Below are 26,534 nucleotides of genomic sequence, written 5' to 3'. Positions count from 1 at the left end.
AGCAAATAATACCTCAGTCACGGGTAGGCATTAGGTTAAATAAATCAGCACAGTACCCCGCGTCTACCGAGCCCTCAACTTTTCCTTTGTCTCAGAGCATTTCTTTAGAAATAGAAATAATTTGTAGTCTGTAGTGAGTTGCAGTCCATTAACTTCTTCTATTCGCCCGCCTTTGATTATAGGGGGGTTGTTTATTTCAGGGGGCTTTCTGATGCATTGTAGGATGTGTAACAGCATCCCTGGCCTCTACCCACTAGATGCCAGGGATGTTCCCCACATCGTGACAATCACATACATCTCCAGACTTTGCCAAACGTCCCGGGGGAACAAAAATTACCCCTGGTCAAGAACTCTAATACCTTAATCCATCCTTTTTCTCTGAGCGTAACAAATGTTATACCTGCACAACTCCTTTTCTTTTTTAACCATTTTAGACATTTTTCTAAAATGTGCTTTAAGTAACTTTTTTTTGAAAGGTGAGGGTGGGAGCAGATGCTCTCCGAAGATACTGTTCCTCTGCCTTTAATTAAGTCTCTAGAAACCTGGACCTAATAGCTTTGTAGGACAACTAGAAAGTGGTGTTTGAATTTGGATATATTAGTACTTAGTTGCCTGGTCTCATCTTTACCAAGAAGAATGTCCCATTTTATGTGAAATGATGGGGTAGCAAGATTATTCCTCGAGTGAAAGGGATCTGACCTCTGTGGAGTGGACGTGTCTAAGGGCAGGGAGGGGGTTATATTTTAGACCCATTGAGGACACCTGGTGTCCTGGGCTCCCCTGCACCTGGACTAACCCCAGAAACCCTAGGGACTTCCATACCACTCTTGGGGGTTGGTCTACCTCCTGTGACCTTCCCCAGAGATACCTAGAGCCCATGGGTCTCCTGGGGATGTTCAAACCAGATTCCTAAAAATCCACCTCCAGCTTGGTACCTCTCTCAAGTCATCCAGTTGCCTGTCTCAGGATTGAGTTATTCTAATCTGATCATGTTGTTCTTAAACAAGCCCTCAATGGTCCCCAAGTGCCCCTAGAATGAAACCCCAGTGCCTGCCTCTGGCTGACGAGGCCCCGCACCATCTCGCCTCCGCCCCCTCCCCCAACCTCTCCCCCATCACACACTGTGCTCCAGCCACGCTGGTCTGCTGGGGATGCTGAGCCGGCTAGCTAGCCCACCTCCGGGCCTTTGCACCTGCACTTCCTCTGCCCGGAATGTTCCTTCCCAGGTCATCTGGAGGTATGGCTGACTTTCTCTCCCTTCAGGTTGCTTCTTAAATGTCCCCCCTCGGGGGGGGCAGTCTTTTCTCCTCACCGCCCCCTCCCCACAGCTGCCCACTCTGCCCATCGTCCTGCTTTCTGCTGTTCCCATGGCACTTCCAACTCTCGAAAGGGTCTCCTTCAAAGTGTGTGTGTTTAGTGTCTGTCTCCCTGCCCTGGGATGTAAGTTCCATGAGAGCAGTGTCTGGTCTCGGTCACCATGGGTGTGGTTCCCAGGTAGGCACCCCATTCATGCTGGGGAGTAAGCGAGTTACAGCCGAGGGTCTCTGGGTGCTAAGACAGGAGATTCTGGGCTGGGAGGGGCTCCATCACTTTCTGTTTGAAGATCTGTCTGTGTGGCAGTGGGGACTGGAAGACCCGAGGATATCTAGCTGTTCTTTTTTGAATTTTTTGGCCGCGCTGTGCGGCTTGTGGGATCTTAATACCCTGACCAGGGATCGAACCTGTGTCCCCTGTAGTGGAAGCGTGGAGTCTTAACCACTGGGCCGACAGGGAAGTCCCAGATATCTAGCTGTTCTTACCTTATTGTTCTCCATGTGTGCTGGGTGGTTTAAGCTCAGGAAGGAGAGGGCTTGTTGACACTTAAGGAGGGAAGATGGATCATGCTGTGGTCCTTCTACCTGCCCACCTCCCTCCCTCCTTTCCTTCCCTCCCTCCCTCTCTTCCCACATACCATAAAACTTACCAATTTAGCTATTTTAAAGAGTACAATTCAGGGACTTTTAGTACAGTCACAATATTATGCAACTACCACCATGATCTACTTCCAGAACATTTCCATCATCCCAAAAGGAAATCCCGTTCTCATTAATCAGTCATTCTCCTTTCCCCCTCCCCCCAGCTCTTGGCAACCACGAATCTACCTTCTGTCCCTATGGATTTGTTTATTCTGGATATCTTATATAAATAGAACTGTACGTTATGTGCCCATTTGTGCCTGGCTTATCTCACTTATTGTGATGCCTTCAAGGTTCACCCATGTTGTAATCTGTGTCAGGAGTTCATTCCTTTTTAATGGCTGCATAATATTCCGTTGCATGGATAGACCACATTGTGTTTATTCACTCATCCGTTGATGGACGTTTTTGCTGTTTCCACCTTCTGGCTATTGTGAATTGGGCTGCTCTTCGCATCATGCACATGTTTTTGTTCAGCCATCTGTTTCAAATTACTTTGAGTACATACCCAAGAGTGGAATCGCTGGGCCATATGGTAATTTTGTTTAACTTCTTGAAATGCTGCCAAACTTTTCTACAGTGCTGGACCATTTTACATCTCTACTGGCAAAGCATGAAGGTTCCAATATCTCCACATGCTCACCAATATTTATGTTTTGTATTTAAAATATAAATTATTAATATTATGATAGCCATCCTAGTGGGTGTGAGGTGGTATCTCATTGCAGCTTTGATTTGGGTTTCCTTAATGACTAATGACGTTAAGCATCTTTTCATGTGCCCATTGGCCATTTTATATCTTCTTTGGAGTATGCCTTATTTTGATGATTATTTTGTTTGCATTGTAATTCTGTGTGAACATTTTTCTCTCTCTTCCTTGACCATAAGCTGCCTTATTTATAAAATGGGGCTAATATACTTCTCGAGAGAGATGATTTTTAGAAATTAAGGCATGGCTCAAATCTTTAGCATAAGTTTGAAATCTTCTCTTTTTTCCCTGCTGCTATTCTACTTTATTTTAAAATGCAGCATGTAGGGAATTCCCTGACAGTCCAGTGGTTAGGACTTCACGCTTTCACTGTCGTGGTCCAGGTTCAATCCCCGGTTGGGGAACTAAATTCCCACAATCTGCACAGCGCAGCCAAAAAATGAAATGAAATGAAACAAAATGAAAATAAAATAAAATTAAATTAAAAATGCAGCATGTAAACCTTAGCCTTATTTTCCAACTTAGCAAATTTAATCGTTTTAATTTTCTGAATTTTGGCATCTCTGAGTCTAACCCACCATTGTATCCTCTGAATTTTGAGGTTTTATTCATATTTTAAAGTCAGTTTGTTTCTTAGCTAATGTAATATCTAGGCAAGGATTTGACTCCTTGCTATTTTAGTGTAAGTGGGTGGCTGTTGAAGTAGTTTTCATTACCACGTTTTCTTCCTTTTCAGAAAAAGTTGCCTTTGACCACACTGGCTCAGTGCCTGGTGGAAGGATCAGCTGTGCTGGGAGATGACACGCTTCTTGGGTAAGGCAGTTCCGTGTATGGGTTTGTGCTGAATATAGGTGAGTCGTCCCCATCCTTACAAGGGGACTGACAGCCCTCACGGAGGTAATGAGGGCACCTGTGGTCTGGCTGGAGCCTGGACGGGGAAGAAGGAAAAGTTGCCAGTGAGACATTGAGCCCCCACGTCCAGGAGTCATAGTGTCTGTGCAGGCGGCAGCTCCCAAGGGGGAGAAATTAACATGAAACTGTTGGGACTTCCCTGGCGGTCCAGTGGTTAGGACTCTGCACTTCCACCGCAGGGGACACGGGTTCCATCCCTGGTAGGGGAACTAAGATCCTGCATCCCGCGTGCCGCAGTGTGGCCCGGAGGGGGGGTGCGGGGAAGGCTGTTGAAGGACGCTTGAAATCCCTTGGGCTCCAGCATAAGCAAATATGAAATCTCTCCGTGTCAGATGTCAGAACTTATAGGATTCCCAGAAGAACAACCCTTGCTGATTTCGAGCTCACAATAAAAACAAACTAAATATAGAATCATCATGAGAGAAGATCAGCGGGCACAGTCGGTGGGAGAATCAGACCCTAAAAACTAAAAATAATGGACAACCTGAAGGGAAATGGACAGTAATTATGTTTAAAATGAAATTTAAAAATTTAATAAAGACAAAACACACTAGGGGTGAAAAAAGAAGAGGCAGGATCAAAGAAAAACCAAATAGAACTTTTAAGAATTCAAATTATATTTATTATGATTTAAAAACTTACTTGAGAGAAACTGGAAGTTGCACACAGATATGGAAATTGGTGAACTTAAAGAGATCTGGAGTTTAGAATTTACAGAATAAAGTACAAGAGGTAAGGCAACAGGCAGCATTAAATGGAGAGACTCAGATGGCAGGATGTAAAGATACAGCATTATGTGTAGTAGTCGCTCCTGAAGAAGAAAACAGAAGGGGAAGTTTATGGTTGAATTTTCCTTTTCTAGATTTGAATACAGACATGAGTCTTTAGATTTAAGAAGCACCAAAAGTCCTGACTGAGATCAACCAAAAGAAATCCATCCCTGGACACATCGTCATAAAACTACACACTATTAATAAAAAAGAAATTTAAAGTCAACCAGAGAAAGAGATGATTGTGTATAAAAGAGCAATTAGACTGATGACAGACTATTCAGGAGCCGCAATAAATGCCAGGAAATAATGGAGGAGTATCTTCAAGTAGTGAGTGAAAATGTAAGATATCTAGATTCAGTGATAGACTAAATCTTTATTCAGGAATAAGGGGAAAATAAACATATTTTCAGGCACAGATTTAGAGAAGTTACTACTTGTGTATTCTCACTGAAAAACTAGTTAAGGATGTGTGAAGTAGATTATGTCCAGAAGAAAAGAATGAAATGCAGGTAACAAGATAGCATTTTAAAAAAACAGTAGTGGGACTTCCCTGGTGGTCCAGTGGTTAAGACTCCACCTTCCAATGCAGGGGGCGTGGGTTCGATCCCTGGTCAGGGAGCTAAGATCCCACATGCCTCGCAGCCAAGAGACCAAAACATAAAACAGAAGCAATATTGTAACAGATTCAATAAAGACTTTAAACATGGTCCCCATCAAAAAAAAAAATCTTAAAAAAAAAAAAGTGTGGGGAAAAAAAAAAAAAGTAGTGTGGGAATTCCCTGGCGGTCCAGTGGTTAGGACTCAGCGCTTTTACTCTGAGGGCCCGGGTTCAGTCCCTGGTGGGGGAACTAAGATCCCGCAAGCTGTGCAGTGTGGCTATAAAAAAAAGAACCAGAAAACAAAAAACCTTTAAAAAAAAAAAAAATAGTGAATGTGGTGTAAGGGACTTTTTCTCTCCTCCCATCTTAGGTTCGTTCACAGGGCCCTGCAAATTAAATTGACAAAAAACAGATTAATAAGAGAATAGCATACACATTTGATTAACGTGCAGTGCATACACATGGCAGAACTCGGTGATGAGTAACTCAAAGGGGTGGCTGGAACTTGGGCTTATATAGCATTTTAAACCAAAGAACAGTGATTTTTAGAGAAGTGACAAACAAGACAGAAGAAAAAATGTTAGTTTCTATGGCAACGAATTGTAGGAAGGTAAGTAAAGGAGGGACTAGTAGAAGATAAGGGTTAGTTGGTGAGGTTTGTAATGTAGAGTCCACTGGTGCCGTCTCTGGGCTGATAAGGGTCTAGAATTATCTCTGGTGATTAACATCTATCTTTCCTGGTGGAGAGGGGAGGGGGACACCTTGACAAATTCATGTCCTGCTTTTAGGCAAATAGGGGAAGGGTGGAGAGCTTTTTTTGTGTCTGCTTCTTCTCCATTGCCTTCAGTTCAAACTTATCCTTATGCCAAAGTGGCATACTTTGGGGAGGTGTATCCTGCTACCCTTCAGTGTAAAGAAATATAAATAAACATTGAATTAAGAAATAGCAATATAATAATAATCTGGGGGGCGGGGGGCAGTGAAAGCAAAGGAAAACTAAAATACTAGAAAATAATGATAGGGAGCTTTGGAAAGGGCATCAGTGTTTCAAGCTCTTGTATGAAAGGACGATAAAGATATTACATTTAAATTTAAAGTGAAGTGTGCATGTTAGAAATGTAAGAACGACCACAAGAAGAAAAGTAATAGAACGTGTAACTTCAAAATTAGGTGGAGGATGGAGAGAGGAATAAACAAAATAGAAAAAAAAGCCCACAAAACGGACTAAAAGAGAAAAAAAGGTCAGCAAAGAAAAGCATAACAAGTAGAAAACAGAAAAATGAAGGTAATAGCAATTACTGCCTCTATACCTGTAAATCTTACACAGCAAATGGAATAAACTCAACTGTTTATAATATACAGATTCTCAGGTGGGTAAACGTGGAATCCTGTTGTATCAGTATGTTCTCTCTGAGAGACTTGCCTGAAACGTGACACAGCAAGGTTGAAAGTAAGGGATGGAGGACACCAGGTAAAGATGCCAGAGTGAACACACATATCTAATTTTTGTTCCCTTCCAAAACAGGCTATAATCCAGGGGTTTTTTTTCTGAAAAGACATAAACCCACAAAGGCAGGAAAAAACAGGAGAGAAGACAAGAGGGTTTTGTAAAGCATATGATTGACTGGGACCTGACTCAGCACGTCCCAGAAAGCTGACTCCCAAGCCAGAAGTAGATGTGCAGAGAGCTGAGATGTTTATACCATGAAATGCTGACACGGCTCAGGAATTGGTGGCCCCAGGGATCTCAGGAACAGTGGGTCGTTGCAGGGAGGTGGTGATGAAAATCACAAATGGGGGTTGAAAGCTACTCAGGTGCTATTTGGATCACTCAGACCCAGCTCTTATCCACACCACTGGGAGACTCTCATCCCCTTGCCCCCAAGCCCAGCAAAAGTCTGGAGCTTTATCTCTGGGGAGGGTAAAACAGAGCATCCCGAGACTGGGGGCACCGGGCACAGTGGAGTGTAGGGGTAGCAGTCAGTAAGGTACTTAGATTTTCGAGAGATAAGAGAAGATAATGTGTCCATGAAATAAAAAACAGGACGTTAATTAAGAAATACAAGAAAGAAATATTCAGAGGACGTTAATTAAGAAGTACTTACAGGAAAGAAATATTCAGAGATCAAAAGCAAACTCAGATTAACCAACATGGTGGAGTAGAAGGACGTGCACTCACTCCCTCTTGCGAGAGCTCCAGAATCACAACTGGCTGCTGGACAATCATTGACAGGAAGACCCTGGACTTCACCAAGGAGGATACCCCATGTCCAAGGACATAGGAGAAGCCACAGTGAGACGGTAGGAGGGGCGCAATCAGAGTAAAATCAAATCCCATAACTGCTGGGTGGGTGACTCACAGACTGGCAAACACTTATACCACAGAAGTCCACCCACTGGAGTGAAGGTTCTGAGCCCCACGTCAGGCTTCCCAACCTGGGGGTCCGGCAACGGGAGGAGGAATTCCTAGAGAATCAGACTTTGAAGTCTAGTGGGAATTGATTGCAGGACTGTGACAGGACTGGGGGAAACAGAGACCCCACTCTTGGAGGGCACACACAAAGTAATGTGTGCATCGGGACCCAGGGGAAGGAGCAGTGACCCTGGGGGAGACTGAACCAGACGTACCTGCTGGTGTTGGGGGGTCTCCTGCCGAGGCAAGTGGTGGCTCTGTTTCACCGTGGGGATAAGGACACTGGCAGCAGAGGTCCTGGGAAGTTCTCCTTGGCGTGAGCCCTCCCAGAGTCTGCCATTAACCCCACCAAAGAGCACGGGTAGGCTCCAGTGTTGGGTTGCCTCAGGCAAAACAACCAACAGGGAGGGAACCCAGCCCCACCCATCAACAGTCAAGTGGATTAAGGTTTTACTGAGCTCTGACCGCCACAGCAACAGGGAGGGAACCCAGCGCCACCCATCAACAGTCAAGTGGATTAAGGTTTTACTGAGCTCTGACCGCCACAGCAACAGTCAGCTCTACCCACCACCAGAGCCTCCCATCAAGCCTCTTAGATAGCCTCAACCACCAGAGGGCAGACAACAGAAGCAAGAAAAACTACAATCCTTCAGCCTGTGGTCCAAAAACCACAGTTACAGAAAGACAGAGAAGATGAAAAGGCAGAGGGCTATGTACCAGATGAAGGAACAAGAAAAAACCCCAGAAAAACAACTAAATGAAGTGGAGATAGGCAACCTTCCAGAAAAAGAATTCAGAATAATGATAGTGAAGATGATCCAGGACCTCGGAATAAGAATGGAGGCAAAGATTGAGAAGATGCAAGAAATGATTAACAAAGACCTAGAAGAATTAAAGAACAAACAAACAGAGATGACCAATACAATAACTGAAATGAAAACTACACTAGAAGGAATCAATAGCAGAATAACTGAGGCAGAAGAACGGATAAGTGACCTGGAAGACAGAATGGTGGAATTCACTGCTGCAGAACAGACTAAAGAAAAAAGAATGAAAAGAAATGAAGACAGCCTAAGAGACCTCTGGGACAACATTAAACGCAACAACATTCGCATTATAGGGGTCCCAGAAGGAGAAGAGAGAGAGAAAGGACCAGAGAAAATATTTGAAGAGATTATAGTCGAAAACTTCCCTAACATGGGAAAGGAAATAGCCACCCAAGTCCAGGAAGCGCAGAGAGTCCCATACAGAATAAACCCAAGGAGAAACACGCCGAGACACATAGTAATCAAAGTGGCAAAAATTAAAGACAAAGAAAAATTACTGAAAGCAGCAAGGGAAAAACGACAAATAACATACAAGGGAACTCCCATAAGGTTAACAGCTGATTTCTCAGCAGAAACTCTGCAAGCCAGAAGGGAGTGGCATGATATACTTAAAGTGATGAAAGGGAAGAACCTACAACCAAGATTACTCTACCCGGCAAGGATCTCATTCAGATTCGATGGAGAAATCAAAAGCTTTACAGACAAGCAAAAGCTAAGAGAATTCAGCACCACCAAACCAGCTCTACAACAAATGCTAAAGGAACTTCTCTAAGTGGGAAACACAAGAGAAGAAAAGGACCTACAAAAACAAACCCAAAACAATTAAGAAAATGGTCATAGGAACATACATATCGATAATTACCTTAAACGTGAATGGATTGAATGCTCCAACCAAAAGACATAGACTGGCTGAATGGATACAAAAACAAGACCCATATATATGCTGTCTACAGGAGACCCACTTCAGACCTAGGGACACATACAGACTGAAAGTGAGGGGATGGAAAAAGATATTCCATGCAAATGGAAATCAAAAGAAAGCTGGAGTAGCTATACCCATATCAGATAAAATAGACTTTAAAATAAAGAATGTTACAAGAGACAAGGAAGGACACTACATAATGATCCAGGGATCAATCCAAGAAGAAGATATAACAATTATAAATATATATGCACCCAACATAGGAGCACCTCAATACATAAGGCAACTGCTAACAGCTATAAAAGAGGAAATCGACAGTAACACAATAATAGTGGGGGACTTTAACACCTCACTTACACCAATGGACAGATCATCCAAAATGAAAATAAATAAGGAAACAGAAGCTTTAAATGACACAATAGACCAGATAGATTTAATTGATATATATAGGACATTCCATCCAAAAACGGCAGATTACACGTTCTTCTCAAGTGCGCACGGAACATTCTCCAGGATAGATCACATCTTGGGTCACAAATCAAGCCTCAGTAAATTTAAGAAAATTGAAATCATATCAAGCATCTTTTCTGACCACAACGCTATGAGATTAGAAATGAATTACAGGGAAAAAAACGTAAAAAAGACAAACACATGGAGGCTAAACAATACGTTACTAAATAACCAAGAGATCACTGAAGAAATCAAACAGGAAATCAAAAAATACCTAGAGACAAATGACAATGAAAACACGACGACCCAAAACCTATGGGATGCAGCAAAAGCGGTTCTAAGAGGGAAGTTTATAGCTATACAAGCCTACCTAAAGAAACAAGAAAAATCTCAAGTAAACAATCTAACCTTACACCTAAAGAAACTAGAGAAAGAAGAACAAACAAAACCCAAAGTTAACAGAAGGAAAGAAATCATAAAGATCAGAGCAGAAATAAATGAAATAGAAACAAAGAAAACAATAGCAAAGATCAATAAAACTAAAAGTTGGTTCTTTGAGAAGATAAACAAAATTGATAAGCCATTAGCCAGACTCATCAAGAAAAAGAGGGAGAGGACTCAAATCAATAAAATCAGAAACGAAAAAGGAGAAGTTACAACAGACACTGCAGAAATACAAAACATCCTAAGAGACTACTACAAGCAACTTTATGCCAATAAAATGGACAACCTGGAAGAAATGGACAAATTCTTAGAAAGGTATAACCTTCCAAGACTGAATCAGGAAGAAACAGAAAATATGAACAGACCAATCACAAGTAATGAAATTGAAACTGTGATTAAAAATCTTCCAACAAACAAAAGTCCAGGACCAGATGGCTTCACAGGTGAATTCTATCAAACATTTAGAGAAGAGCTAACACCCATCCTTCTCAAACTCTTCCAAAAAATTGCAGAAGAAGGAACACTCCCAAACTCATTCTATGAGGCCACCATCACCCTGATACCAAAACCAGACAAAGACACTACAAAAAAAGAAAATTACAGACCAATATCACTGATGAATATAGATGCAAAAATCCTCAACAAAATACTAGCAAACAGAATCCAACAACACATTAAAAGGATCATACACCACGATCAAGTGGGATTTATCCCAGGGATGCAAGGATTCTTCAATATATGCAAATCAATCAATGTGATACACCATATTAACAAATTGAAGAATAAAAACCATATGATCATCTCAATAGATGCAGAAAAAGCTTTTGACAAAATTCAACACCCATTTCTGATAAAAAACTCTCCAGAAAGTGGGCATAGAGGGAACCTACCTCAACATAATAAAGGCCATATATGACAAACCCACAGCAAACATCATTCTCAATGGTGAAAAACTGAAAGCATTTCCTCTAAGATCAGGAACGAGACAAGGATGTCCACTCTCACCACTATTATTCAACATAGTTCTGGAAGTCCTAGCCACGGCAATCAGAGAAGAAAAAGAAATAAAAGGAATACAAATTGGAAAAGAAGAAGTAAAACTGTCACTGTTTGCGGATGACATGATACTATACATAGAGAATCCTAAAACTGCCACCAGAAAACTGCTAGAGCTAATTAATGAATATGGTAAAGTTGCAGGTTACAAAATTAATGCACAGAAATCTCTTGCATTCCTATACACTAATGATGAAAAATCTGAAAGAGAAATTATGGAAACACTCCCATTTACCATTGCAACAAAAAGAATAAAATACCTAGGAATAAACCTACCTAGGGAGACAAAAGACCTGTATGCAGAAAACTATAAGACACTGATGAAAGAAATTAAAGATGATACAAATAGATGGAGAGATATACCATGGTCTTGGATTGGAAGAATCAACATTGTGAAAATGAGTATACTACCCAAAGCAATCTACAGATTCAATGCAATCCCTATCAAATTACCAATGGCATTTTTTACGGAGCTAGAACAAGTCATCTTAAAATTTGTATGGAGACACAAAAGACCCCGAATAGCCAAAGCAGTCTTGAGGCAAAAAAATGGAGCTGGAGGAATCAGACTTCCTGACTTCAGACTATACTACAAAGCTACAGTAATCAAGACAATATGGTACTGGCACAAAAACAGAAACATAGATCAATGGAACAAGATAGAAAGCCCAGAGATTAACCCACGCACCTATGGTCAACTAATCTATGACAAAGGAGGCAAAGATATACAATGGAGAAAAGACAGTCTCTTCAATAAGTGGTGCTGGGAAAAGTGGACAGCTACATGTAAAAGAATGAAATTAGAATACTCCCTAACACCATACACAAAAATAAACTCAAAATGGATTAGAGACCTAAATATAAGACTGGACACTATAAAACTCTTAGAGGAAAACATAGGAAGAACACTCTTTGACATAAATCACAGCAAGATCTTTTTTGATCCACCTCCTAGAGTAATGGAAATAAAAACAAAAATAAACAAGTGGGACCTAATGAAACTTCAAAGCTTTTGCACAGCAAAGGAAACCATAAACAAGACAAAAAGACAACCCTCAGAATGGGAGAAAATATTTGCAAATGAATCAACTGACAAAGGATTAATCTCCAAAATATATAAACAGCTCATTCAGCTCAATATCAAAGAAACAAACACCCCAATCCAAAAATGGGCAGAAGACCTAAATAGACATTTCTCCAAAGAAGACATACAGACGGCCACGAAGCACATGAAAAGATGCTCAACATCACTAATTATTAGAGAAATGCAAATCAAAACTACAATGAGGTATCACCTCACTCCTGTTAGACTGGGCATCATCAGAAAATCTACAAACAACAAATGCTGGAGAGGGTGTGGAGAAAAGGGAACCCTCTTGCACTGTTGGTGGGAATGTAAATTGATACAGCCACTATGGAGAACAATATGGAGGTTCCTTAAAAAACTAAAAATAGAATTACCATATGACCCAGCAATCCCACTACTGGGCATATACCCAGAGAAAACCGTAATTCAAAAGGACACATGCACCCGAATGTTCATTGCAGCACTATTTACAATAGCCAGGTCATGGAAGCAACCTAAATGCTCATCAACAAACGAATGGATAAAGAAGTTGTGGTACATATATACAATGGAATATTACTCAGCCATAAAAAGGAACGAAATTGAGTCATTTGTTGAGACGTGGATGGATCTAGAGACTGTCATACAGAGTGAAGTAAGTCAGAAAGAGAAAAACAAATATCGTATATTAATGCATGTATGTGGAACCTAGAAAAATGGTACAGATGAGCCAGTTTGCAGGGCAGAAGTTGAGACACAGATGTAGAGAATGGACATATGGACACCAAGGGGGGAAAACTGCGGTGAGGTGGGGATGGTGGTGTGCTGAATTGGGTGATTGGGATTGACCTGTATACACTGATGTGTATAAAACTGATGCCTAATAAGAACCTGCAGTATAAAAAAACAAACAAAACAACTAATACTAAACTTTCATTGGGTTATTTGTATGGAAATATGTTAATATAAATGTTTCAGACATTACATGAAATTTCTAAAAATCTTATATTTGTATTTGTATGGAAATATGTATGGAAATATGTTAATATAAATGTTTCAGACATTACATGAAATTTCTAAAAATCTTATATTTGTATTTGTATGGAAATATGTATGGAAATATGTTAATATAAATGTTTCAGACATTACAGGAAAAAAAAAAAAAAAAGCAAACTCACAGAAATGAAAAATATGACCTTCTCAGTAGAAGGTTTGGAAGATAAAGTTGAAATCATCCAGAAAAGAGAGCAAAAGACAAGGACACGGAAAATAGAGAGGTTAGAAGAATAGAGCGCCAATCCAGGAAGTCTTAGGCCTGAATAACAGGAATTGCAAGAAGAGGAGAGGAAGAAATCATAATTATAGTTTAAAAAATAATCCAAAGATATTTTCCAGAAGTGAAGGATGTGAGTTTCTATATTGAAAGGGCCCACCGATCTCCTAATACAATAGGAAAAATTAAACCTATTCCAGGACTCACCAGTAGTGAGTACTAGTGACAAATAAAAGATTCTACACCTTCTAGAGAAAACATTGTCATATACGAGGGAGGGGTCAGGAATCTGAATTCTTCCGGCCTTATCAAAAGCAATAGTGGAAGCTGGAAGATTATTATTATTTTTTTAAATAAATTGATTGATTGATTGATTGATTGGCTGTGTTGGGTCTTCGTTGCTGCTCACGGGCTTTCTCTAGTTGGGGTGAGCAGGGGCTACTCTTTGTTGCGGTGCGCGGGCTTCTCATTGCGGTGGCTTCTTGTTGTGGAGCACGGGCTCTAGGTGCACAGGCTTCAGTAGTTGCGGCGCGCAGGCTTCAGTAGTTGCGGCTCGCGGGCTCTAGAGCACAGGCTCAGTAGTTGTGGTGCACGGGCTTAGTTGCTCCGCGGCATGTGGGATCTTCCCGGACCAGGGCTTGAACCCGTGTCCCCTGCATTGGCAGGTGGATTCTCAACCACTGAGCCATCTCTGGGAAGCCCGAAGCTAGAAGATTATTGAACAATGCCTTCAAAATTCTGGGGGAATATGAAGCACAGAATATAGTCTCCTGTCTAACTTTCTTTCAGCCTGAGGATAAAGAGAAGTTGTGACACGCAGGGTCTCAAAAAATGGACTTCCCACACACTTTCTCAGAAAGCCGATGTGTGGTGGGCCCACAGTGAGGCAGTGACCGAGACAGGCACGGGTAGGGGAGTAGGAAACAGGATCTCCAGCCCAGGACAGGGAGAGAGAAAATCCAGCAAATGGTGAAGGGAGATTTCAGGAAGACCGCCGTGCCTGGAGAGAGAAGGAAAACTCAATGCAGATGGACACGGGTCTGGGAGAGACTGATTCAAGAAGATGAAATACGAATTCACATCGGGGTGGTTCAGTGGCTTAAGAGACAAAGAAGAAGAGCGGCAGAGGATTTGGGGTGCAGTCAGGTACACAGAAAACTGAACAAGCAAGCCGAAATAAGGCAATTATTAACTCCCAAGAGAACAAATAAACGTGCAGGAAGGACCAGTAATCATCGTCCACAACCCAGCTTTGCTCCGAATAGCAGATGGAGTCAAAAGGTAGTGTAAATACTAAATATCTACTGATAGAAATAAATGGAGGAAGGGGAAATGTAAATAGAGCTAATTCTCCTTTCCCTTGGTTGAGAGTCAGTAGTGAATGCTTAACAATTCTAAAAAGAAGCAGCCGTTGAAATAGGGAGCTAAGAACCAGAAAAATCAGAGAAAAGACACCATTAAAAAGATACAGAGATAAACCCACAACCTGGGAGTTGACATTTGCAGCAGATCTGAAAAAGAATTTAAATCTACTCTACACCCACACACATACCTGTAAGTATATAAAGAACTCCTACAAATAAAAAGATCGTAATACAAAAATCACCAAAAAATACAAATAGACACTTCATGGAAGAGGGACCCTAAATGACCCAGTTAAAAACGTTTACATCCATGGTTTGACACTGAACCTATTCTTCTATTACTTGCTTTTTACATTCATCATTATGTTTGGGGCTTATCCATCTTGATACATACAGAATTAGCTGAAACCTAATGATGAATGTAAAAAGCAAGCAATTTAGCTGGCTGAAGCAGCTGTATTATGTATTGCATGTGAACACATACATATGTAATAAAAGTGTAAAAGTATGGACAGGGGGACTTCCCTGGTGGCACAGTGGTTAAGAATCCACCTGCTAATGCAGGGGACACAGGATTGAGCCGTGGTCCTGGAAGATCCCATATGCCGCGGAGCAGCTAAACCCGTGCGCCACAACTACTGAGCCTGCGCTCTAGAGCCTGTGAGCCACAACTTCTGAGCCCACGTGCCACAACTACTGAAGCCCGCATGCCTAGAGCCCGTGCTCTACAACAAGAGAAGCCACCGCAATGAGAAGTCTGCGCACCACAACGAAGAGTAGCCCCCACTCGCCGCAACTAGAGAAAGCCCGTGCGTAGCAACGAAGACCCAAGGCAGTCAAAAAAAAAAATTAATTAATTAGTGAATTTTAAAAATATATATAGGGCTTCCCTGGTGACGCAGTGGTTGAGAATCTGCCTGCCAATGCAGGGGACACGGGTTTGAGCCCTGGTCTGGGAGGATCCCACATGCCGCGGAGCAACTAGGCCTGTGAGCCACAATTACTGAGCATGCGCGTCTGGAGCCTGTGCTCCGCAACAAGAGAGGCCGCGATAGTGAGAGGCCCGCGCACCGCGATGAAGAGTGGCCCCCGCTTGCCACAACTGGAGAAAGCTCTCGCACAAAAACGAAGACCCAACACAGCCATGAATAGATAAATAAATAATAAATAAAAATTAAAAAAAAAAATATATATATGGACAGGAAAAGTACATACTAACTTTAGAATAGTATTACCTCTTTCCATACTTTTGTTAATTTGTAAAAACTTTTTACATGAGTTTCAGGTAACATGGTACCGTGAAAAGGGAGGGCTGCTTGTATGCCCTTCAGGGGAAATGAACATCTTTGAAATATTGTATTCTCCCATCTAGGAATATGGCATAACTTTTTACTCATTCAGGTCTTATGTAATTCGCTCATTATTAATAAACTTTTACATGGTTTTCCATTCCAGTTTTTCATTGGAAAATCGTCCGCTCATCCTATATTAAATAAGTTTTCATGGCTTGGGAGAAGGAGTTTTCTTTCTGTTAGAGCCCACTGACATTGAGGTTTTGGTATGTGTTTGAAGGTATGTTGGTTTGTTGGCACATTGACTGTAGCTGGTTTCTCCAGTGGTCTCAGGAGGGAGAAGCATCTGGCTCTTTCTAGACCTGTGGATTTGGCATGTGTGAATCTGTTCTCTCCACATCTCTCTTACTTTCCCCACAAATCCCCTTTTAGCCCAGGCACACAGTAGGTACTCAGCATCCTTCAGAAAGTAGACAGAGTCAGAAATGAAACCACACGCAGCCAGTTGGTCAATGGGATGGCACAGAAGTCAACTACTTTATTAACACCATCTCGTGTGTGTTTACCTGGCCGGGGGGTGATGGGTCACATCTTTCTCTGCAGGGTACTCAGGATGGTTTTTCTTCCCTTCTGTCACAGGAAGATGCTGAAACTCTGTGGCGAGGCGGAGGACAAGCTGGCCCAGGAGCTGATTCATTTTGAATTGCAGGTCGAGAGAGATGTGATCGAGCCCCTGTTCCTGCTGGCCGAGGTCAGAAGCAGGAGTGAGGCTGGGCCCGCGCGAGCGGGGAGGGCGGAGTGGTGGGCTCTGGGGTCCTTCTGCTTCGGCCTCATGGCTGTTTCTACCCCTCACCCCACTCTGTGGCACAGTGTCTCACCGGGGATGGCTCCTACCCAACTGCCTGGGGTTCCCCAGCCTGGTAGCCCTTTGAGCTGCGGGCTGCCCCCTTCTCCCACCGACCCTCTCCTCTGCTGGCATCCCCATGGGTGAAGCTGCAAGGCTGGCGGCATCACTGTGTCCCCCGCAGGGTCTCTGCCCCATCTCCACCCCTGCCCTCCACCCATCTCAAGTCTTCAGTGAAATGAGCAGTGGAATCTAAAATATGACACAAATGAACGTAGCTACGAAACAGGAACAGACTCACAGACATAGAGAACAGACTTGTGGTTGCCAAGGGGGAGGGGGAGGGATGGATTGGGAGTTTGGGGTTAGCAGATGCAAACTATTATATATAGAATGGGTAAACAACAAGGTCCTACTCTACAGCACAGGGAACTAGATTCAATATCCTGTGATAAACCATACTGGAAAAGAATATGAAAAAAAAAGAATGTATATATATGTATAACTGAATCACTTTGCTGTACAGCAGAAATTCACACAACACTATAAATCAACTATACTTCAATTAAAAACTTAAAAAAAAAAATGAACAGCAGCCCCTACTCACAAGGGCTGGGGACCCGTGTCCAAGAGACTCTCACTGTCCAAGACTCCCCTCACTGTTTCTGTTTACATAGGGCCCTTCTCTTTCTACTTTAAAGGACCCTAAAGAAAACTGTCTTCTTAAAAAGAAGGCTTAATGCCTCTGTGACAGTTTTGCCAGCTTCAACCAAGTGAAATTTTATCAAGAAAGAAAATCACTGGGGGATGTTATTTGTCCTGAAGCCTGGACCTCCTCCCAGTCCCCTTTAATCGATCGTACAAGCGTCCACGGTGCCGTAGTGATGGAGATGTTCCACGTGTGCACTGTTTGGTGGCCACTAACCACCTGTGACTACAGAGCTCTTGAAACGTGTTTAGTGCAACGAAGGAACTAAATTTTTAATTCTGTTTAATTTTTGTTCCCTTGAATTTATTTATGTGTTTATTTTTGGCCGCGCCCAGCGGCATGTGGGATCTTGGTTCTCCGACCGGGGATTGAACCTGCACCCCCTGCAGTGGAAGTGTGGAGTCTTAACCACGGGACTGCCATGGAAGTCCACGTTCCCTTGTATTTGAAATGGCATAGCCACAGGTGGCTCAAGGCTACCGTATCGGGCAGCCTTGCCCTGGACCATGTCTGGTTTCCTTTCTAGACCACTCCCAGCACCTCCCCATCCCCTGGTGCAGTTTCTGGGACAGATGAATGGGTAAATAATTACCGAAGTGCTTAGAAGTATTCAAGGAGAACGTTCTAGATACAGTGCTTTGATATGGGCCAGCTCTCGACTTCTCAGATGCCATCCTGGTACAGCCTAGAGCATTCCTGAGAGGCCCTCTTGCTCTTTATAAAGGTGTTCTGGGGTCCCAGCCAAAGCCGCAAGCGAACTCAAGGGGGCACGTCTGAGCTGGGTGCTGAGACTCGCTTTGTGCCTGGGCTCCACGAGATTCCAGTGAAGAAAGAGCAGAGTTTAGCTCAGGAAAGGGAACCAAGAATTTCCTCTGAAAATGAGGATTGGGGGACCTCGAGCAAACTTGTTGGGAAGATATCATTAATTCTTTAAGAATCTGTCTTTTCTCGCAGACATAGAAAACAAACTTATGGTTACCAAAGGGGAAAGGGAAGGGAGGGATAAATTAGGAGTTGGGAATTAGCAGGTACACACTACCATATATAAAAGAGATAACCAAGAAGGACCTACTGTATAGCACAGGGAACTATATTCAATATCTTGTAATAACCTATAATGGAAAAGAACCTGAAAAAGAATATATATATATATATATATATATATATATATATATATATATATATATATATGTATAACTGAATCAATTTGCTGTACACCTGAAACATTTTAAATCAACTATACTTCAATTTTTAAAAATTAAAAAAAAAAAAGAATCTGTCTTGGGCTTCAAATCAACTGTGTTTTTTTTCTCCTGTACCCATAGGTGGAAATCCCAAATATCCAAAAACAGAGGAAACATTTAGCAAAGCTGGTGCTGGACATGGACTCTTCACGAACGAGGTGTGGTGGGATTTCTTTGCTTTCATTTCTGCCTCTTTGAAGGAGCTGTGATCATGTTTGAGGGGTAGGGTTTTGTGTGTGAGCGTTTTCATTCATCGAGTGTTTCTTATACCCACCGTGTGTCAGGCGCTGGAGGTCCTGGGACCATGCTCTCATGGAGGCTACCGCCTGGTTTGGGAGTTAGATCTAGGCAAGAGAACACACACGTGAGGCTGTTTCAGAAGCCATAAGTCCTATCAAGAAGAGAGCACAGTGTAATTTTGGCAGGAGATATGGAGAAGCGGGCTGCAGCATTAGATAGGGTGAATGAGAGAAGGCTTTTCTGAGGAGAGGACACTGGATCTCATAAGAAGGAGGCAACCATGCAAAGATCTGGTGCAGAACTGCCCATGGCAGCAGGAACAGCAGATGCAAAGGTCCTGCGATGGGAATGAGGTTGACGTATTCAGGACACAGAATGAAGACCAGCATGGCAGGGGCGGAAGGGACAAAGTGGGGAGTGGTAGGGGCAGAGATCAGAGAGGCAGGTAGCGTGATGTGTCGTCCTGTTTACCATGAGAGGAGGATTTCTGATTCTGGGGACCCGGTCTCCTTTTCCTGCGGTCGATGGTGTGACTGCCTCTTCTGCAGCCATTCTGTAACCCTGAGACCATTATGGGAGAAGTGCAGCTCCGACAGTGCTACTCTTACCCTGCTCCCGCCTCCCAGAATCTACCGGAAAGTTCCTGTTCCAGCAGGGGCGTGCTGTGGCCCTGCAGTGGCTTTGACTGTGGCCGTCATAAGTCATGGTTGTGTGTAAACGCCTTTTTATTTCTTACAGTGGCATGTGTGCGTACGTGTGCACGTTGAAGTAGTGCAGACTCGTGAATAATAGTACGGAAGGAACCTTTTGGTTCCACCTTCAGTCCTTTGTAGGTCAAGTTTAAGAATCTCCGCATCTTATTTTAATTTTCTTGAGAAAAAGAAACAAAAACAAAGACAAAACTGGAAATACTTTGGCTGTGAGCTGTAGGATAACGAGTCCCAAACCGGGAGTGAATGATGCGGTCCAAGATCCACGTTGCCTGTTCTCTAGACCTGCGACCTTGGTCAAGTCACTGAACCTTCCAGAATAGTAGTCTCCTCACCTGTGCACAGACCGTAGCAACATTTGCAGTATTTGTGGGCTGACCTGGGAGGCTGTTTGGAGTGCCAGATGAGATCCTGTTTGTCACAGCACTTCCCAAGAGCTTTCCAAAAGGAAGCTGCTACTATAACTAGTTGAGGCACCAGAATTCTGCGTTTGGATCAACAGAAAGTATAGCACAGTCCCCAAGACCAGAAATAAATCAGGCTAGATTAGCAGAGAAACAGAGTTTCTTTCTTCTTCTTTTTTTATTGCAGTATAGTTGATTTACAGTGTTTTGGGTATATAGCAAAGTAATTCAATTATACATTTATATCTATCTATCAATTTTTTTCAGATTCTTTTCCATTATAGTTTATTACAAGATACTGAACATAGTTCCCTGTGCTCTACAGTAGGTCCATGTTGTTTATCCACTGTATATATCGTAATGTGTATCCGTCAGCGTTTCTTTAATTCACTTAGTGTTTCCCAAACTTCAGTCCACCTGAATGATCTGTGACATCTGTGCCAACACACCTTGTGAAATGTCGATACATTTTTTCAAAATGAGTCTATTTAAAAGAGAAATCTTAACAGCACTACCATAAAGTGAAAGGCAGTGCCCTTAGCTACAAGTACCAGGTAAATGTACACGTGGACAGGATGAAAGCAGTACCCGTGCTGTTAAATTTTAGGTCCTGTTGCCTGTGGAAGGCTGTGATCCTGAAGCTTGTCTCCAGCTGCTGAAAAGGGAAGAGGAGGAGGAATTAGAAAGTTGTTGAAGTTACTCTGACCCAGATCTGAGGCCCTCCCCCTAGGGCCCTTGGAGGAACAGAGAGAAGGTTGCATCAGGCATAATGGTGTGGTATGACTTCCTACAGTGTCCGTGCGCCACGTAAATGCGTCCTGTAACCCCAGTGTTCAAGTCCCACATCCCGGAGTCACATAAGGTGATGGCGGGTATGCTGCTTGTCCCACCGTCCGGGTGACGGTGGACACCGGGCTCCTGGGTTTGCAGAGTCATTTCCTTCTGTGAGGACCTGGGTTTTAGCTCTGAGATCTCTTCTCTGCTTCTCTAAGAAACACCTGCGTTCCCAGCCCAGAGCTTGTGCTCAGAGGGCTGGATGTGAGCACCAAAGCTTGTCACTGCCTTGTCCGCTTACGTATTTTCATTCAGCCCCCTTAGGGGAGAGAGAGTTTCTGCCTGGTGACGGCCGTGGTCAACCTAGTTTTGTCTTATGTTTTTAATGGTGACACCAAGTGGTGTGTAGATTCTGAAACCACAGAGAAGTGTCATCAGGGACCTCTCTTCCATGATTTAACAAACTTCTTCATGTCTTCATCTCATTGTCTCTTGTGTATTGAGATTTGGTAAGGAAATAATCTACTACCCCCTCCAAGTTTTTATGCTTCTAACCTTTAACTTAGACCCTTGACAACTTTGGTTGTTTCTGAAGCCAACTCACCCCAGCTTCTTGCCTTTTCCTCTAACCCTCCCCCTTAGCCAGCGTGAGCACTGTTTCCCAACATGGAGCAGTGAGCGGAAGACCAGATACTGTGCTACTGAAATGCAAACGTCACCAGCTACTCTTGGAGGAGCAGTTGGGTTCTCACTGCCCCCACCTCTGCCCCACCCCACTTCCCCATTTGGCCAGTCTGCAGACATTAGGATCTTTTCCTTGTAACATCCTCCTTCTGAGCCAGGACCTCAAAAAGTAGAGGATGCCAGAGGCAGAGGAGCGGAGAAGACTGGGCAGATGAAACAATAAATGTCCCACAAAAGCACCTTTCCTGTTTCCTTCCAAAACTTCTTCCGGACTTCCTGTCACCCTGAACTGATCTTGAGTTTGCCTTCTATACCCTTCTCCTGGTCTCTGAAACATCTTACCCTTATTTCTGGCCTTTTTCTTTCCATTAGCCTTTCCTTAAAGCTTGTATTCTGTCTTCATCATCCCCAAATCATAGACTGATGGCATCTTTCCCAGAGAATGATGGGGTCACCTCAGCTACCTTAGTGGGAAGAAATGAACTTTCTTCTCTTCAAACTTCAAAGCTCAAACTCTTCTTGGACAAGAAGCCTTATTTCTTCTCTTAACAGAGCAGAACAATTGTTGAGTTTACTTATAGAGCCTCTGAATGAGAAGATCATCCTTCCTCGAAATTCATGATTTTTAAAAATATTTTAATTTTGTTGGAGTATACTTGATTTACAATGTTGTGTTAGTTTCAGGTGTACAGCAAAGTGATTCAGTTATACATACACATATATTCATTGTTTTTTAGATTCTTTTTTCATATAGGTTATCACAGAATATTGAGTAGAGTTCCCTGTGCTACACAATAGGTCCTTGTTGGTTATCTATCTTATATATAGTAGTGTGTGTATGTTCATCCCAAGCTCCTGATTTATCCCTCCCCACCATGTTTCCCCTTTGATAACCATAAATTTGTTTTTGATTCCTGTAAGTCTGTTTCCTTTTTGTAAATAAGTTCATTTGTATCTTCTTTAAAAATTAGATTCCACATATGAGTGATATCACATGATATTTGTCTTTCTCTGTCTGACTTACTTCACTTAGTAGGATAATCTCTAGGTCCATCCATGTTGCTGTAAATGGCATTATTTCATTCTTTTTTATGGCTGAGTAATATTCCATTGTATATATGTACCACATCTGCTTTATCCATTCCTCTGTCGATGGACATTTAGGTTGCTTCCATTTCTTGGCTGCTGTGAATAGTGCTGCAATGAACACTGGGGTGCATGTGTCCTTTCAGATTATGGTTCTCTCTGGATACATGCCCAGGAGTGGGATTGCTGGATCATATGGTAGCTCTATTTTAAGTTTTTTAAGGAACCTCCATACTCTTCTCCATAGTGGTTATACCAATTTACATTCCCACCAATAGTGTACAAGGATTCCCTTGTCTCCACACCCTCTCCAGCGTTTATTGTTTGTCGAAATTCATGATTAGTGGCACTTTTCCCAATTAGTTGCTACCTATACAAATGTTTCCAAGTTTCCCTTGATATTTTGCTATTCAGTCTCCACAAAGGGACCAATTGGGGGGCATTTTATCACTATTTTATAATATCAAAGTAGATTACTTATCCATTACAAGTAAAATTCCTTATAAATGGAGGGGAAAGGCACATGTTTTTAAACTACCAGGACAGAATTGGGGGTGGGGGGGGGGAATAAAGGGGAATAGGGAAGAAAAGAAAGAACTTTGGAGAATGTCTTCATTTTAATATACATATATTAAGTATAATTTGGATTTAAAAAAAAAACAAATCTAATCCAGATCTATAAAACCCTAAAAATCAGCTTAGTGTTTGTGGCCACTTTGTTTATTTTTTACACTTATATATTGGTTAGTTTTTTTTTTCCTTCAGGTAGCATGAATGGGATGGTGGTTGTAGCTCCATAATCTACCATAATCAACCATGGAATTGTATTCATTATCTGAGATCTAAATTACAGCCATGACATTTCACATTTTATTTGACTAAGCCTGGGAGGTATTAATTAAATATTTCTGTAAGGCAAACCATTATAAGAAAGAATTGCCCAGGAATTTTTACTAATCCTTATCTGTTAGCTTAGATTTTTTTTTTAACATTTTAGAATAGAATATGTCCTTTCTAATTTGCCTTGAATTCTTATCTTGGATGAGGAATCTTTCTCAGGACACATGTGTCCATCTCTGGAGCTTCAAGCCAGCTTGATGTCCTAAAGCCTTTTTAAGTAATTTTCACATGGGTGCGCTTTTTAAGTGACAGAGAATCCTTCATTTCGCTACTTTGTGCTAATAGCAAAGAGAACTAATGTCCCCTTTTTTGGTATTATAATGCCCCACTCTCTAATTTTTTCCTGCACGTAACACAAGAGGAAAGAAGAATTGTACAGAGAAGACACTTAGTGATTCAATTCTTGATTCTCAAAATGAGGGTAACATTGCCGTTTTTGCCTCTCCATTGGATGGACCGTCCAAGAGCCAGATGGAGCCCACAGACCTCTTTGGTTTGGTCCGTACACTGTTGGCCTGCGTGGTTTTAGAGGATGCTATTTAATCTCTTGTCACGTTTCATCTGATGAGTTCACTTGACAGTTCGCAGCTTGTCAGTTGAAACATCCAGCAACCTGTGGGCCACACACCACCACCCCCCCCCCCCCGGCCTGGGCTCCATCAGCCCTGATCACCCTCCAGTGAACCCCCACCACGTCCCCGTCCCCTCCCTGTTCCTGCTGACTTCCCAAGACTGCAGCCAGGCATTGGCAGCCTTTGTCATCCTGATTACGCGATTGTTTTTCTTAGAGCTGAGACACAGCTTTATATCTCGTGTCCCTGTCACAAGTAGGAAATAAAGGATTGGGTGGATGAGATTTTAAGATAATGACCCATTTGACTTACTTTTCCTACTTGCTGGGCCCTATAGGCTGTTGAGTTTACAGCCTCAGGGGGAGAGGCCCGCTGCTGTTCCCGCTATAGCTGCTAGCGTCTTAGCATAATTAGAACCTTCTTTCAGGGCCTGCTTTTGGTAATTCCTTGATAATGACTTAGCAACCAGAAATATTTGTGCTTCCCCATTAAAGCTTCCCAAGGGGCTCCCTCAGAAGGCCAGTATTCTCTGCAGAGAGATAAATGTTTAAGAAAATATAAATGAAGTGTCGAAATGTTGATCAGAGGTTGCTTAGTGCTTACCAGTGGAGACTTTTGCTTTCACATTTGTTTTAATCTTACCCACTTGTCCTCTCACTTAGCACCCATGATTGGCTTCAGCCAAGTAGGTGAATGTTTCGAAACTCACAGCCCGCAGGAAAGGCAGGAAGCTAATGGGAATGGCATGGACCGTGCTTCAGAGGAAGCAGTGGTGAAGTCATTTGGCCTGAGTGTTCAGAAGACAGGAGGGAGGCTGATGGCAAATTGGGGAATCCTTGCTCTGTCTGAAGTGGCCGCTCTCCTCAGCCTCCTTCAGTCCTGCCACTTGGACATTGGAGCCCCCTTTCTCCTGGTCTGGTACTGGGTACCTTTTCATTATCTCTCCTTTGGAATGAGACTGTGTCGTTCCCTGGGTGATACTCATAATCAGCTATTTCTCTGCTTCCCACAGTGTCCCCAGGGCTTTCTCTACCTGTCTCACACCTCTCTCCTCTTTGTCTCCTCTTTCCCATCAGGTGGCAGCAGACTTCCAAGTCTTCGGGTTTGTCCAGCAGCTTACAGCCTGCAGGTGCCAAAGCGGATGCCCTCAGGGAGGAGATGGAGGAGGCTGCCAACAGAGTGGAGATTTGCAGGGTACCCAGCTCTTTGCTCCTCTCCACTGAGAAAGATGGGGAAGCCCTAAGGGAGTCCCTTTCTGTTGGCTGGAGGTCTATGAAAACCCTAATAGTGAGCCTCTGGTTGAATCAGTGTCCCCAAGCTTGCCTGCTGACACCTCCAAAGAGTCCTGCATGAGCCCTAAGAGTTGGGGCTTTCATGGTGACCTGGATGCGGGGGGACAGCAGTGGGTGATCACTGATATTCCTGCGTGGTAGGCAAAGAGGAAATGGCCTCGCTTTCTCCACGAAGATTTTGTAAGTCATCTGAGCCCCACATCATAGATTCTAGGCCACCCAGAACAGTTGAGAGTTTAGACAATAGATGAGCCTTGACTCCCTGTTGATATTACATTATTTTCTTGTTTGCCTTTTACTGTTTCCTGAGTCACTTTATCAGTCCTTTGCTTTGCGGGAGACATACATGTATCTATGAAGTTGAAATGCTAGCCAAGGAGATACTTGCAGCAAAGAAAACCTTCCACTTGCCAGGAGAGGAGGACCTCATTCTACAAAGTGTGCCTCTGCCCTCAGGAGTGATAGGTGCCCCCTCATCACCCATCACCCTTGTTCAAATGTTTCTCATGTACTTTCCCCACAAACGTTTTATGGGGCTTCTTAGCAATACACCATTCTTGATGCTCTGTGTATATGTACATCTGTACGTGCAGATATGCCAGTTTTGGTTTGGATCTAAGGAACAAAAATACCACATTTCTGGAATTATGCTGGTATCTGTTGTCTTCCTAACGTACAGTTTTACAGGAGAGCGGCCACTTTGCATGCATACATCTTTGTTCTTTGCGGCTTTATCGAGTCTTACCTTGTACATCAGCTTCTGCTTTTATGACCACCCTGTACAGGTGATTCTGACCTTGCATTCAGGTGACATTCAGAGTCAGATAGAATTTCTCTCTGGAGTTACAAACATCAAAAATATCTCGAAAGGATTTGTTATCTCTCAGCCTCCAGTTCTATGGAGCCAAACAAAGTTAGACCAGTACTTCAGACCCAAGACTCATTGTGAGTAAAGCTGGTTTGTCATTTGAATTCCTGTGTATATGGCAAAGATCTAGCTGGTGCTATTCGTGAAGAATC

The 26,534-nt window shown here is 42.7% G+C and overlaps 1 protein-coding gene across 4 annotated transcripts in view; it reads left to right on the top strand.

The window, feature by feature from the left end:
- The window catches only part of ARHGAP44 (Rho GTPase activating protein 44), a 209,525-nt gene that overhangs the window by 76,702 nt on the left and 106,289 nt on the right, over positions 1-26,534 (top strand). For all 4 annotated transcript variants that reach the window (XR_009006260.1, XM_057535554.1, XM_057535553.1 and 1 more), the window contains exons 4-7: positions 3,401-3,477; positions 16,695-16,806; positions 18,934-19,010; positions 25,299-25,416. Coding sequence is in view for 3 of the 4 variants with exons in the window: in XM_057535554.1 (XP_057391537.1) it covers positions 3,401-3,477; positions 16,695-16,806; positions 18,934-19,010; positions 25,299-25,416 (384 nt within the window). In the remaining variant the exon portion in view is untranslated. The remainder of the gene's footprint in view (positions 1-3,400; positions 3,478-16,694; positions 16,807-18,933; positions 19,011-25,298; positions 25,417-26,534) is intronic.

The sequence above is a fragment of the Balaenoptera acutorostrata genome, chromosome 20 (assembly GCF_949987535.1).
Source record: "Balaenoptera acutorostrata chromosome 20, mBalAcu1.1, whole genome shotgun sequence".
NCBI lineage: Eukaryota > Metazoa > Chordata > Mammalia > Artiodactyla > Balaenopteridae > Balaenoptera > Balaenoptera acutorostrata.
The sequence above is the reverse complement of the archived record's forward strand: the minus strand, read 5'-3'. Positions and strand labels throughout refer to the sequence as shown.